At 44.1% G+C, this 15,397-nt stretch overlaps 1 protein-coding gene across 2 annotated transcripts in view; it reads left to right on the top strand.

The window, feature by feature from the left end:
* Positions 1-8,409, top strand: part of CACNA1I (calcium voltage-gated channel subunit alpha1 I) — a 288,035-nt gene extending 279,626 nt beyond the window's left edge. For both annotated transcript variants that reach the window (XM_053405099.1, XM_053405098.1), the window contains exons 36-37: positions 841-1,037; positions 3,730-8,409. In XM_053405099.1, coding sequence (XP_053261074.1) covers positions 841-1,037; positions 3,730-4,440 — 908 coding nt within the window. In that variant the 3' untranslated portion in view covers positions 4,441-8,409. The remainder of the gene's footprint in view (positions 1-840; positions 1,038-3,729) is intronic.
* Positions 8,410-15,397: the final 6,988 nt, after the last annotated feature.

The raw sequence follows: 15,397 nt of genomic DNA, 5'->3' as shown, positions 1-15,397 counted from the left end.
ACACACCACTGGGTACTGAATTAGGCCTTGTTCACATCACCAGCTCTGTTCTTTCTTGGTGTTGGCTGATCTGCCCTTGATGGATTACTCAGGGAAGACTGGGCAATGGGAGAAGAAACATGGCTGGAATAGGGGTACTGCTAGAAGTAGAGAATAAATTCAATTCAGTTTGCATTTAAATGTGAACATATCAAATTCACACTTTTCAGAAACCGTGCATGAGCTGAAACTCAAGCCTTCAAAATTTGTGCTCCTCCAAATTCTGCAGTACAGTCCTCCAACCAAGTAATGTGTGCAAAAATGTATACACTAGAGTAAAGTGTTCATATAAATGCATATATTAGTAAAAAAAACAACCATAGAAAAATGCAGTATATTAGGGGGAATTGCCTTGCAAAAGTGTGTGTATTTGGCAAGATTGTACATAAAAGTGTGTGTATTAGAAGTTCACACAAGAAGCTCATGAATTTTCATGAGGACTTTTTAAAAGAAAATCTCAAATTGATGTAGAAATGTAGAGAACTGAACTTTGGAGAAGATTGGGAAAATGAGACAAAATGAAAGTGACATATTTACCCATCCGTAAGGACTGCTAGCTACTGTCCTTGCTGGAAGTACTGGCTGAGGGTGAAGTGCAGGCTGAGTACTTCCAGTACTGGCTACCCGGGAAGAAAGAGCGAATAGATGGCAAGGAGGAAGAAAGCATTACAAGAAAAATCAAGTTTGATTGCCTGTGTTTCCTCATTAAAGAAGTGACATGTGGATGTACCCTGCAGATTTCTGACATGGGTAGAAACGGATTTGAACAGTGCTGATTTTTTTCCTCCTTGACTCTGTCAGGTCCTCCTACCCCCTTCTCTCCAGATCCATCCAATCCCCTGTTACCATTGCGAGCAGAGTTTTTCGTCCCAGCTGTTCCTGCCAATCCGCCAAGTCAGGAGAAAGCTTCCTGCCCAGAGAGCCTCCCAAAAATCTCTTTGCAAGCTTCCTGGGCGTCTCTGCAATCTCCAGGTGTCCACTGCTCACTTATCCACCAGGTAAGGACTCCTACAGCCACCATTCCTCCATCTGTCCATTGCCAGACATTTTAGCCCCTCATAGACTTAAGGTAGAGGGGATTAGATGTTGTGGGGGGGGAAAGGTGACTGCCACATTTAGATTTTGCACTCTGACCTGGAAGTGGAGGGGGATGTTCCGCACAAACAACATCGTTCTGTAGGAATTTGCTGGAAGACAGGCTTCTTCCATTTGCTTGTTTTAGTATCTCATCAGTGACACAGAGCAAAGCTTCAAGGAAAATGAGCTCATGTTTGAAGTTAGTGTCAGCTCCATCACAGACACAAGGACCGTGCTTTGTTGGTATAGTCACAATTCCACACCGCATTGTGAATTGTCTTTATCTGGGGGGGGGTTAATAAAACTAGGTATCCACGCAATGATGAGATCCTCAGAACTAGATATACATTATTGGGGTTGAATATTAGATAAACCTAGTATAAGTGCTTTTCCCTAGCTTGGCCACACCTCATTTCAGGTGTTTTTCTCTCTAACTTCCAATGGCACACACCTGTGGAAGAAGAACAAGTCTGGGGGAAAGATGAGCAGTGGAAAGCTGCAGGTGGATAAGGAAAAGAGACTTAATTTATACCTTGCCTTTTGAACAAGATTGTGACTTTCCAGGCTATTCTCAAGGCCCGAAGCTTTAACGCTGCAAACTGGACTCTTGGCCCTGACTTTGAAGACACAGAAGTGAAATGTGGAATTCCAACCTTACTTTGCAGCCCCAGATTGGATAATAGTCCTCTCCTGTCCCAATCAGGGAAATTTTCCATTTTGCAATTTCGTGAAGGATAAGGCTATCAACAGCTACTAGCTATGATAGCAATTTTCAGCCACCACTATGAGAGGCTCTGAGTGCAAGTTGCTGGGAGCCACAGGTGGGGAGAGTGCCCTTGCACTCAGGTTCTGCTTGTGAGCTTCCCATGAGCATATGGTTGGCCACTGTGAGAACTAGGCTGGATCCAGCAGCATCTATGCTCTTCCCTATTTCCCCCTATATTTATGCCAAGATCCAACCACCTCACATGCACACCTTGCAAAGAAGGTGCAGGAATATCCATACAGGGTCTTCTGAGTCCTCCTCCTTCCTTACTATAGATACTGTTGGGAAAACATCAGGTTTTGTGTCCATTACCAATCAAGGGAGGACGTGTCCACATCTCACATAGTTTTAACCAGGCTCTCAGATGTAAGCTACTCCCACAAAGGGTATAAATTCCCTATGTGCAAGAAGCCTGGAGAGAGGCAGGGTACCTTTCTTTTTAGCCTGGAATAGTCTTTCTTGATCAGCAGGGATTGGGCACATTGATGTGCCCACTTGGCATCACTTCCATGCCCCACATGGACCCCAGTTGTCTGGATGCTTGAGTGACACAAATAATTCCCCAAGATTACGTGTGCTTCCCTTACTTTGCTACTAAACCCATACCTGCCTTGTTGTTGTCCTGATTCTAATGCTGTGGACAATTAATGTACATTGGAGTCCCTTCATATGCTATGGAATGAAGGGTTGTGTGAAGAGGGGAAGAGAAACCTGCTCCCAGACATGGCTCCTCTCTTCCAGGTCCTGCTATTTCACAGCTGCTTGGTTGCAGACCACATTCTAAGATGGAAATCAATTGCTGGAGGATGTACAATTTTGGTCTTGAGCACTTGAAGGACGCATGTGCCAAGAGCACTCCAGAGTCCCTTTTTACATAGCATTGACATGTTGGCAGACCAGCTAAACAACAATAATTAAAAGAGGATGGCCTGAAAGAGATGTGTAAAATTAAAAGCAGTGTGGGGAGAATTGAGAGAGAGCATGGAAAGAAAAAAATGTCTCTCTTATATAATAATAGAACTGCAGGGCGTCTAATGATATTGATTGGCACTAGAGTCAAAATGAAATATCTCTTCACAAAGCGCAAAATTAATACCATTCATTACCACAACTTGTGATGCTGGCCACCATCTCTGATAGCTTTTTCAAATGAAAGGCTAATTAACTGGAGACAGATTCATCAAATGTCTTCTAGGCAGGACTGAAAAGACATAGACGTCCATATTCAGAAGTAGTGCCCCTCTCTCAGGTTCTGGAAACAAGCAAGAAAACACCTGTCATGTATGTAGTTGTCCACTGCTAGAGACAGTGGGTGGCACTCAACTACATTCTACTCAGAGGAGACCCATTGTAATTAATGGATCTAACTTGGTCACGTTCATTAATTTCGGTGGGTCTGCTCTAATTAAACATAGCTTAATTAGGGTGCTGACATTAATGGCATTTGGTCTGATCCATCAGTGCCATCTATATATATATATTTTAATGGCAAAGTAATGTTTGGCCAACAGTGGTCCTGGTGATGGTGCTGCACATTGCTGTTTTCAGGAGATACTGCTGATTGGGAACTAAGAACTGGAACAGTGTCCAGTGTGCCTTCTTCAGGGTGGTGAGACGTGAATTGGGGGCAGGCAGCATTGAATTGCTTTAATGTTAACCTTCCCACTGATGCCCCAGTTGCAGCTGATGTCCATGTCCCTCCCTCACACAACAGCATGACAACTGAGAAATCATAGGACAGTAGAGTTGGAAGGAACCCAGAGGGTTCACCAGTCCAACCCCCCTGCAATGCAGGCATCACTGCTCATCAACCACTTTGTTTCTGTTGTTGATTCTTGACCCTGCAGACCACAGAGAGTGACACCTCCCTGGAAGACTGCAGGAGCAACAGTTCGGAAGGCAGCTTGCAGACCACACTGGAGGACAGCTTAAACCTCAGTGACTCGCCCCAGTGCACCCTGGACCTCCCAGTTGCACTGTGCCCAGTGCCAGCCACAGCCACCAAAAAAGCCTTGGTGGCGCCTCTTTCCCCTGCCTCCCGCAGGCAGAGCTTGAGGGGCCGTGGGATCTTCACTCTCCGGAACATCAGCCGGCACCAGCGGAGCCACAGCAGCGGTGGGAGCACGAGCCCCGGCTGCACTTACCATGACTCCATGGACCCTTCGGACGAGGAGGGCGCAGGGAGCAGCCTGAGAGGCGGAGGCAACAACAGTGAGCAGTCAGAGACCCTCAGCAGTCTCTCTCTGACGTCCCTCTTCTCGCCGCCCCCTCCGCCCCAAGGTCTGGCGCTTGTGAAGAAGTGCAACAGCACCAGCAGTCTCCACGCCAACCCTTCCTCCCGGGGCTCTGCAGCAAACGATGGCAAGCAGTTCTACTCTGTTGACCCCAGGGGTTTTTTATCCATGCCCTCGTGGGTGACGGACTTCTGCAAGAACAGCCCCTCTCCGCGGGAGGGCAACGTACCAGAGGGCTCGGACAGGATTGAGACTGCAGGCCACAGCTCCCCAATTCCTTCCGAGTTGCAGCTGGGGAGCGGAGTCAGCAAGAGGAATAGATGAGGCAGCTCCCCAAGACAGGGAGGAAGAGCGTCGTGTGAACAAGGGAGCGTGTGCTGGCTGCCATTTCCGAAACAGTTCCAAACGCAGGAGCTGTGGAGAAGGAAACAAGCAGACACGCAAAATATAAATATGTGTGTGTGTGTGCGTGCGTGTGCGTGTGTATGTGTGGAAAACAAAGACTTTTGTACCATACCTCAGAGACACGAGAGAGCGAAAGCAATATGTGGACCCCCCCACCCACCTACCCATGCACGGGACCAGCACCTCTGCAAAGACGACAGTGGGGCATAGGGATCCAGAGAATTCTGGGTGATGAGGCTGAAGAGCCTCTGGCCCAAGGAGTAGCCTGGGGGGCAGCCGTTTACTCCTCTACATAGACAAATATATATGTACAGATATAGAGAATGAGTTATTTATTTTTTTTACAGAGAGTTTAGGACTTCCAGAAAAGTGCTAAGCGTGAAAAGGGCAGGGTCTTGGGGGGAGGGGATTATTTCAGACTGAAATCAGCAACCAAGCTGTGTTTTAAGGGTTTGGGAATCTCTTTTGAGGAAAATCAGATTGCTCTATGTTTCTATTTGGGAAATAGTAATAGTGCAAAAGCTATTGTCCAGCTGTTTGGGGGAGACGGGGCAGCAAAGGACAGCTCACTATGTGAAAATGCTCCATAGAAATACTTAGGGTGAGCACCATTAAATCTTCAGCTGGGGTTGTGTCCTCTCAGTGTAGCTGAGCTCCTCAGGCAAGGACAATGAAGGCTCCATTTCTTAAATGTGAACTCTGAGGGTCTTGCGGCTCCGACTGTGGGGCCATGGAGCACTGGAGGCTATTCAGGTTTGCTTTTTTTAAGGGTGTGCGTGTGACAACGAGAAGTCACAGGGCAACTACTGGATGCTCCGATTCTCACTGATCTTTTTTTTCTTTTTGCAACAAAAAAAAATCTAAGAAAGAAAGCTGCTTGGGGGGGAACTACTCTGTACTGTTAAGGGGTTTGGGGTGTAGAGTTTATTTTCTTTAACATTCAGTACTTTTGAAGAGTCTATTTTAGAAGCCCAAAGGTGCAAAAACCATCTCTAGAGAAAGGTATGTTATTTTTTACAAATATATTGAAAGAATAAAAATGAAACATGAGAGAATGAGCAAGAGGAGCAGGCCGAACCTCAAGCGTAAAGCGCCATTAGCTCTCTGTCTCGTTTGGGGCTCATAACTTTGACACACGGGGATTTATCTCTGAATAATCTTAGGGAAGATAGGTGAGCCTTGTTCCTCCCTAATGCTTTTTTATGGCCTTCTGTGCTAATTCAGTGTGGTGGCTCTTGGACTGTGTCAGATGAGATAAGAATTCAAAACAGTCTGCACCTTTTTGGGCCCCGACAGCAGAAGTTGATGGAGAGGGCCAAACTGCAGCTGTGGTTGGCATTGCATGTATCTTTTAAAAACTTTAAATAGCTGCTGCTGCTGCTGCTGAAAGGCGGGAAGCAGGATGGATTGGGACCACGATGCATACAGGGCGGCTTTAACCCTTTCCCCTTGTTTCATAACCCTGACAGCCCCTCTCAAGCTGCTTTTTGACACAGGAAGGAAGCCCCCCACTGGCTCCAATGAGTACTTCCCTCTGATGCCAAATAGCAACTTGTGGGGGGCAGGAGGAAAGAGTTAAACTGCTTCCCCAGGTGCTGCAGTGTCAGTCATCATGATTTGGCCCCACATCAGCTATTTATGGTCTTTAAAAGTTACACACAACACCAAACTGCATGTATAATGTCACATGTAGTTTGGCCTTGAGTGAGTGAGTGTGTGTATGTGTGTGTGTGTACATGTGTGTAAATGTATGTGTATATGCAATACAGTGGGTTATTTATTCACCAGTGAATGTTTGAAAGGATTGTTGCTCGCCTTTTCTGTGCTTTGCAAACAGGGTGGATTGATCACCAGGGTGGTGGCCCGTTGCTGGTTAGATATAGTGGCTGGTTAGACGAAATCTACTCAGTCATAGGGATCGTTCTCAAAAAAACAGAGAGGTCCGTTTCTTTCTCTATCATGTGTAACTCATTCCCAGTGATTCAATCCCCCTTTCAGGGTGCCTTTGTATCCAGTCTTGCTTTTTCTACCACTAGCCAAGCCCTCTGCTAGGAAGACTGATTTCTGGAAAGCATATATTATTATTTTTCAGGGCAGGGGTAGGACATTCAGCAATGCAGCTTAGTGTTGCCAACTGACCCAGGGGTGGGAGCAACCTGGCAGGCTCCTTTGGCAGAAGCATGATCCACAGAAATCAGCAGGTGAAGCTTTTCCCATCATGGAGATGGAATCTCTCTCTTGCTTATTGCTGCAGATCGAAGCACTGTTTCATGGCACATCTACAGGTGCTGGTGGAAAAGTTGGCAGCCAACTTAAAGGGCTTTGGGAAAACAACAGTAGGAAACGATCCCCTTTCCTGCTACCACGTTTCTCTTCGCTGAAAGGCACATGCCATTGGGGTGGAGGGGGAGAGGTGCATAGGGAGGAGAGCTTGCTTTCAGAGGAGGGCACTCCTGTCCTCTGCTGCATAGAGTGGACCACACCTACCTCTGTGGACCCCTTCTGCAATTTTGGGGCTCGCGCCAAGGGTCAAGGCCCTTTAAAGAGCCATGATTGTAGCCCCCTGTAACGTAAGAAGCAAGGGCACTGCTGGTCTGTATGTCAAAACAGTTGTTTTGTTCTTTATATTTGATGAGGCAGTAAATACCAAATGGAGATGGAATTACAATGGCATCACACCTCGGAAAGTAATACATGTTCCTTAGCGAGTGCAGAAGCTGAACTGAGCAGTGTGTCTAATGCTCTGGGATCCCCTAAGAGATCTGAAATCCCCACCTCTTCAGATAAGCCACTGGTCTGCATTAATAAAGCAATAACAGCAGTGTTGATTTTAAATGTTTATTTTGTGCTGAATTTTGTGGCATGTTTCCCACCTATTTTCTTTTTCAAGCATAAAACTCTCATGGGGAGAAAAAACGCAGCCCCTCTTTAAATCACACACACTCCCCTGCAAGGGACAAGGAAGCAGTCGCTACCAAAACATTTTAATGAGACTGAAATTGATCAACTTCATCATCCCCATCCCATGCTGAAATCGTTCAGGGGCCAGTTCATTCTGTTCATCAGGGAATCTCCAGCCGTTTTTGCTTTTGGACAGCTGTCAGACGACAACATCAGCTCCCGTACCAAACACCAACAGAGGCACAGTAGACCTCACACTGCCTGCCAAAATAGTAGGTAGGGATTTTACATTCCTATTGGATGTTGCCTATGAAAATCCTTGCAAAACTCAATGGGGAGCCCAATGCACACCTGCACGCTCACAATATCATTCCAAAATGCCATGGTGTGAACTGAATATATGAAATTGTACCTAGATATGCTTGAAATGTGGAGAGAGAAAGCCCACTCACACGCAAAGACAAAATATGCAGTGTATAATGTTGTCTGCAGTTATTTCAAATGTAGCCTTAAATAGTGGAGAGGTGGACATGAAAAGCAGCTAGGAATTTAATTTCCTTGTATTGAGAGTGGCTGCAAAGTCTGAGGAATTCAGAAGGGGTGCTTAACCCTTCCTTTACCCACCCATTTGTCTCTGTGTTAGTGTTGGGCCCGCTTGTGTTTGTACTGTAAAGTGTTGTTCTGCCCTGAGAATGGTCGCCATCAAAGAGTAGAGCAGGGTTCAAACCTGCATTGCTTAGAGCCTGATTCTATGCATGTTTAATTAGAAGTAATTCCCACTCACCAGTGGTGCTAGGCTGGGTCTCTGGTTGTCATGTTTGAGAAAGCACCATCTCATGTTCACAAGCAGGTTTTCTGCTTCATACATTTCAGTTATTTTGATAATCGTTTCTATCTTGTGAGCCCTTACATTTCAGGGGCTTGTTTTTTGTTTGCACATTTTTCATAACCTTACAATAGGAGGGTCTTTGTTGGGGGGCTTCTGGCTTGGCCAATGACCAGAGAAGGTGCTTTCCCAAACCTTCTAAGGTGACCCACCTTCTTAGGAGGTTTAATTTGATGATAAAAGCAGTTGTCCCTTCCTCCTAAATAAGTGTCCTCAGGTGGCCCCTAATGCATCACCAAAAAAAGTTGCATAAAATTTGCATATGGCAATTTATATGTTTAGATACAAATCTGGAGGCAGACTGACCAGGTGACCTGTGTGCCTCTTTGGTCTGCTCTGCTGGTGTTAACTATTGATAGGCAACTTCAAAAGCCCTGCTCTTTCTCGTTGTTCTTTATCTTTAAAGTAGACCTTGATTACACAGTCCTTTAGAGGACAAATAGAGCAGTGTTCTCTGATATCCCTTCAAATGACACAGTCACCCTAAAGAATGCACACTCAGCCATTTAGTATGTGTACCTGGCAACTAATCTGGATGAATTGTTTGGGTACAGACAAAATCTATGCTGTTGGAAAAACTATAATCTGTTATCCCAGCTATGAATCCACAATCTCGCCTGGCCTTCATTTTATGAAATATTCAATGCCTCATATATCTGAAGGTGCTGCCACCAATTTGTGTCTATAGAAATCCCAGCCAGCTTCTGTTATGTAACGCTCTGATGTTTAACTTGAATTTAAAACACACAGACATCTACACCTTATCAACAAAATCCCATCCTTCCTTCCCAAAAACAGATTCCTCGCTCGCATTTTCATTTCTTTCTACAAGTAAAGGAAAAAGGCTTTTGGCCTAGGAAATGTGTTACCATGGCAACCAAGGACTAGGTTATCTTTGGAGAATATTTTGCCTCTCCCTTTTAATTATTTACTAATGGTTTTGAAAAAGAAGAAGACACATCTATTCTTCCCAGAGAGTGGGTTGTTATAAAATGCAACAAAATAGGTTATTTCTGTATGCTGGCTTAGAGTGAAGGTTCTGCTCTATTATGTGAGAAGGTCTGTTTATGCCTGGTTGGTCTCCTTTCCACTGGGGCTCTCTTGTCCAGTCCCTTTAGTGGGGAGTCACAGGAAGACACAGGTCCCTTGTGCCTGCAGGAATTTTGTCTATCTCAGAAACTGCACAGGGAGGAAAGGAAGTCTCATTGGAAAGTCTCCCCAGTGAAGGAAACAAAACAAAACACAGGAGACAAATGCACTTTGTGTAGAAAGTTTTGAACATTAAAGTATTGCCTTTTGACAAGAACGACTGTGGTGTGGTGTTATTTCTCCTGCTCTCCCCACAAGAGGTTGTTTCTGCAGTATGGTAGCAAGAATAAATGTTTTTTAAAACAACTGCTCCACTTCGCTGCGAAAGGAGGGGGTTGCCCACCCTTTTCAGCTGATTATCAAAACTAGGAACCGATTATAAAAGTTACCTAGGCTGCACCCACATTATTCCATCTTCCCAATGTTTTATTACCTGTCAGTTTCTGCATTTTATGTGATCTTTCAGACAATGTAAAATCCACTTCTGGAAATCTCATGGAATCTAGCAGAAGCTTAATGTCTCCAGGAAAAAAATAATCCAGAAATATTGTGGGAGTTTTTACACTGCAAGGGCTTGTCCACACTTCAGCTTCTCCAATGATTTCTAGGCACAAGTCCAAGAGGTTTTTCGTTTGCCACTTTCCCCAGGAAAACCCACAGTTTGCCTCTGAATCATAACACATTTCAATCGACTTTTCTGTAGATTTACATTTGTTCCAATTCAGCTTTAAACAGCAGGTTGTGATTCGAGGACCCGATCCCCGCTTGGGGAATAAAGACACGTGGACACAGAATGTAAGGTTAATGGGTAAGGTAAAGGCCACAACTTTATTGATTACAGCATGTGAGAAGGTATTGGCTTAGGCATTGGACCACGGAACATTAGACTCCACCCACTCGTAGAGGGGTGAGTCTGAGGAGGGGTTAACCACCAGGAGGGGAAGCCTGTTGATGCTAATCCAAATATAGGCTCTCTTCCTGACGTCACCGAGGGTCGTGCCATGGCCCCCCGCCACACGGGCATCGGACAGGATCCACGACCGCCGGATTCCTTTAGCGGAATACCCAAAATTGTCAGGGAAGGCGATGGCCACACCTTGCCCCCCAAAACACCAACAACACATTCCAATGCCTAACCGCTAAATACCATGAAAGTTGTGACGGTTGCTACGTGGTAGGTGAAAAAAACCAAGAGGCCGGGCCAATTTAGCCAATTGGAAAAAACTCCTACCAGGCCCCCTGGTTAAACAGGGCGACCAACCAGAGGTCCATAGCAAAGTCTCAGGAACAGCTAATCTAAAGGGAGTGGAGGGTGGGTGACTCGAAGAAAATGTGTGTGCAATGGTGGGGATGGCTGGCGCGGCTGCGTTTGAGCAGCAAGCCACGCTCCCGCCGAGCTTCCCTATTGGGTGCCCAACTGGGGAGGGGCGTGGCACCAGCCCTGGAGTTGAAGCAAGGGGTGGAGCGCCCCCTGCATGATGCAGGAATCATCTCCCGCTCACAACCCCTTCCCTCCTGGGAGTAGGAAAGGCTTTTTCCCAGTGAAAGCAGCAGAACATATAAAAAACCTCTCAAATATGAGCCTTGAAAACACGGGACAAGCAGAATATAATGTGGATCAAACAGAAGTATGGCTGAGTGTTGCATTTTTCATGGTTTTACCACCAGACAAAGTCACAAAATTGTGGGCTGCATTTTTGAATCATGGGGGAACAGAAGTGCACACACTCAAAGACAGACTGCTTCAGAGATAGAAATTGGGGACAGGCAGTTTTATTGGGACCGTGCATACACTAGCAGTTTGAATATTCAAACTGTTCTCTATAGTTTTGAGGTGCTGTATCTCTTTACATTCTATTCAGGTCAATGAGTATTGAAGATGTTCTGCACAGTGGGAAGAAATACTTAGCACCTTGCGCAGATATCTTCAGTTCTCACCCACGAAAAGGCTTTTAGGCACAAGCTCACATCCATGCCTTCAAATTGGGAACTTTAAAGTGTTATTCAAACTAAATGTTTCACTAACCACATTTGTGAAGGAAAGGAAAAATTTATTTGGTCTGCATTTTTAAACAAACTAACCTAATTCACATTTCCCATAGATTGAAATGTAATTATCCTTCAGATTTTGTATTTTTCAAAATTTGTAATTAACTTCTTAGCTAAAAAAAGTATTACCAAGACAAGTTAAAATGTGTATCTTGAAAGAGAATATACATATAAATGCATACATTGGGATAAAATAATATTTAAATACATATTTTGTAATACAATACATATTTATGTATTTAAATTACATTTAAACGTGTGTGTGTGTAAAATTGCAATGGATGTGAAAACAGGTCAAAATGGTATAAATAGGCACATGTGAATTTTACATGGACCAGAAATAGAATGAGCTCCAAAGATCAGCATAAGATGGGAAAGCTCAGCACACATGCCTTATGCTGCCTTGAGAGTATTTCTCTGAACCAATATGGATCTCTTTCTAGGGAATGAAAGGCACTCCCCATTGGTCTTTTGCACTTACGTAAAATAAGCACAGAATGCCACTTCTGGCTCCAGTGCACTCCCACCAATGGTGTTAGAAGTCTTGTACACATGATGTTAGCCAAAAATTATATGTATCCAGTATTTTCTTGGTGTGTACATTTGAGGATAATGCATGTGCAGATAACGGCTTCCTGGTAAAGCAAGCATGGAGAAATCAACAGGCAATGCATTTCAGGTGAAGACATCCCCACCTCCTCTCTGGTGTTTACAACAACGTGCTAATGCAGTTTGAAATACAGCAGGCATTTTAAGCATTTGCTGATTAAGCCACAAATGTGGCTTTATTTCCATATTAGAATACCATGTGTGGTTCTACTATGGAAATACTTCCTTACAAGGTCAGCAAAAAGATAGGGAAGTTACTCCCCAACAATTACTTCTTACAATCCTATTGAGACTCACCTCAGGAATCTGGACAGCCTCAGCAGGATAGTAGAAAGGGATCCAGAAGAGGTGAAAGACCAGCCTTAAAATCGGTAATCTGAAACATACGTAATATGGAGTATTAAACAAAGTGGAACTTTCTTCTGAGCAAAGGATTCCATTGTAGGGGCCAAACTAAACATAGCAGTGTCAGACCTGTTTACTTAAATCTTGCTCCGCCTCAGTTCCTGGAGGATTCATTCATGGAACATGGCAATAAATGACACAATAATAGAAGAGCAAGCCTTTGGAAGTGAAGTCAAGCTGTTGGAGAGTTACAGCGCCTGCTGTGACTGTAGAAACCAATATGGGAGAGACATGTTTTGTGTGGCTGGGGCAGATAAAGGCGCCTGGCTGTGCTGATGCAGGAGTGCTATGGTGTTTGTCTCTCATATGACATAAATTCATTCAAAACTTTCATCAGGCCTTGTACACCAGATTCCTGCTACTTTTAAAAGTTGGTTGAGGGCCATGATGTGAGGAATGCAAATCCATCATTATATTATTTTTTATATATGTCAGCAGCTTCATCTCATTACACCCAGAAAGCAGACTGCAGAATAAGCAGGTGTCATTTTAGAGTCAATCAACTGCCTGTTTTAAGCCCAGTTGCCAGATGCAGTAAGCTTGTCCCATTTGCTTCACTTCACTTCCAATCTGACAGGCAGCTTTGTTTCCTCCCTCGTTGAGGTGGGGTGGGTGTTAAAAATTGGATTCTGATGAGGATTACGAAACTCTGTTTGCCACTGTGAAAGTACTTTACAGGGAGTGGAACATAAGACTTCTGATTCTGCCAGAAGCCAGAATTTGAACTGCATATACTTCGGGCTCTTGGATTCCCCACAACAAGAATCTTCAGGCTACAGAAAATCTGGAAAAGCAGCTAATATCTCTGGGGAGACCGCAGTTTCTATCCCCCAGATATCACTGGGCCAAGCAGAACTTCTCAAGCATGTGATCATTCTGATCACATTCGTTACAGCAGAGCCAAATTCAAACTCGGAACCCATTTTTAGTTAGCCTCCAGTGGTGACGTAGTTGAAGGCCATTGTCCTCAGGACCTGCTTGCAGGCTTCCCATAGGCATCTCATTGGCCACTGTGAGAACAGAATACAGAGGTGTTGATCTGATTCAACCAGATGTTTATTATATTGTTTAAATATTTTACCTGTTGTTTTGCACTGGAGAAAGCAAAACTTGTTTGCAAAAGTAGTATGGAAGCAATGAGATTTTGCTCTTTGTTACTACACCTCTTGTTCAGCTTTGTCTGCAATTTGATAGCCACGCTGAAGCACAAAGGCTTTATAACTGTGGTGGTGCTGTCTTATTGCAGAGCCTGACCACTCATAAGAACATCAGGTCGTATAGCAAAATGCATGTGTGACTCCTGGACCACTGTCTGGAGAAAATAAATAAATTTCTCTCACCACACATTGACCCAACAGCACACATTCACGAGCACACAAACACTTTTAACAAGGGACCTCCACTTAAATGCACAATCTGTATTACTTGAGGAAGCTTTATGTCACCAGTGATTTGTATCTGCTGCTATAGTTGGTCCAAGTGTAAAAAGAAAGAAAAAAGGGTAACCAGTGTTAGAGCATATACCTTCCATACTGTCATTAGCTAAAATCATTTCCACTATTCTTGTGGGATGATTGGAGGGGGGAGTGATGCTGGGGATGCAAAAATAAAAAATAAAAATGCCCTTCCCTGAAGTCATCACAGTCAGACCCCACTAGAGATGGGAGAGAAATTTGATTCAGGACTCATTTGAAGCCAAATCGTATCAAATTTGCACTTTCTGAAACAATATGCGCACTGAAACACAGCTATCCTTTGAAATTTGCACTCAGCTGAATTTTGCTATTCAGTTCACCAACCAAATGATGCTTACAAAAATACAAATGTATTAGGAGAAAGTGACCACAAAGTGAATATATTGGGGAAAATAACACACAAGACACATTGTATTAGGGGAAATTGCTTTCAAAAACATTAGCCAAAACTGCATTTAACAATGCGCTTAACTGGGAGAAATTCACACTCTAATGCTGATGAATTATCATTAGGTATATATATTAGCTGTGAAATGTGGAGAACTGAATTTAAGACTGGAGAAAATGAGAAATGGAGAGTACTTTCATCCCTCATGCCAAAATGCCTTGTGCAGAGCTTCCATTTCAGATTCCCCGCCTCTCCAATTCCGAGTTAAGTTAAGCAGCATTGGAATGTTTGAAGTACAAAATCACACCTGGATTATTATGTGATGTCAGGATAGAAAATTATGTTGCATTTTGCAAGCAAGGGGAAAACAAAATCTATGTACAGGGTGTGACATTTCTGCAGGCTGCTGCTAATAGACCTTTCCTGAACAATTTATGAAATGGATTTTCCATTAGGATTTGATGGTCTCCTTATGTCCAATCCATCACAGGATTCCTAAGCACACCAATGGAAGGACACTGCTAAACTGGAAGCAGTCTGGATTTGGGGATTATTGAAAATTCTTGCTGTACCTTGCGGGCTGTTGTAAATCATTACAGCTCACATATTTGAGAGAGCACAAGCAGGGAGAGGGAGGGAACTGGATGCGGCTGCCTCTTGCTTTGTGTGTGTTTTGCATTCAACATGATGCAATGGTGTCATTTTCACACTAATGCTAATTTTATGGTTTGCTGACTTCAGAGTCTCTTTCATTTATAACACTCATCTCAGCAGTTAAAGGACTAGTCTTTGGCATTAAAGGGTCTTCATCAGAGCACGTGCATCTGTGACATGTATCAGCCTTTGTGCGTGCGAAATGTGTGTTCGCCAATCAGTCTCAGCAGTGATGGGCAATGATTATGTGAAAATAAACGCAGGCACCAGAGGACGCATTAAGAAATATGCAGACATTCTTCACAAGGAGAGCAGTAAACTGGGATACCCACCTGTACTTTGTTCCCATGCAGAATCTCATGTTCTACCACCAGACCAGTTTGACCACCACTTCTAAAGGGCTGCCCTTACACATACACT

The sequence above is a fragment of the Podarcis raffonei genome, chromosome 10, assembly GCF_027172205.1.
Source record: "Podarcis raffonei isolate rPodRaf1 chromosome 10, rPodRaf1.pri, whole genome shotgun sequence".
NCBI lineage: Eukaryota > Metazoa > Chordata > Lepidosauria > Squamata > Lacertidae > Podarcis > Podarcis raffonei.
Note: the sequence above shows the minus strand (reverse complement) of the source record. Positions and strands in the feature narration are given on the sequence as shown.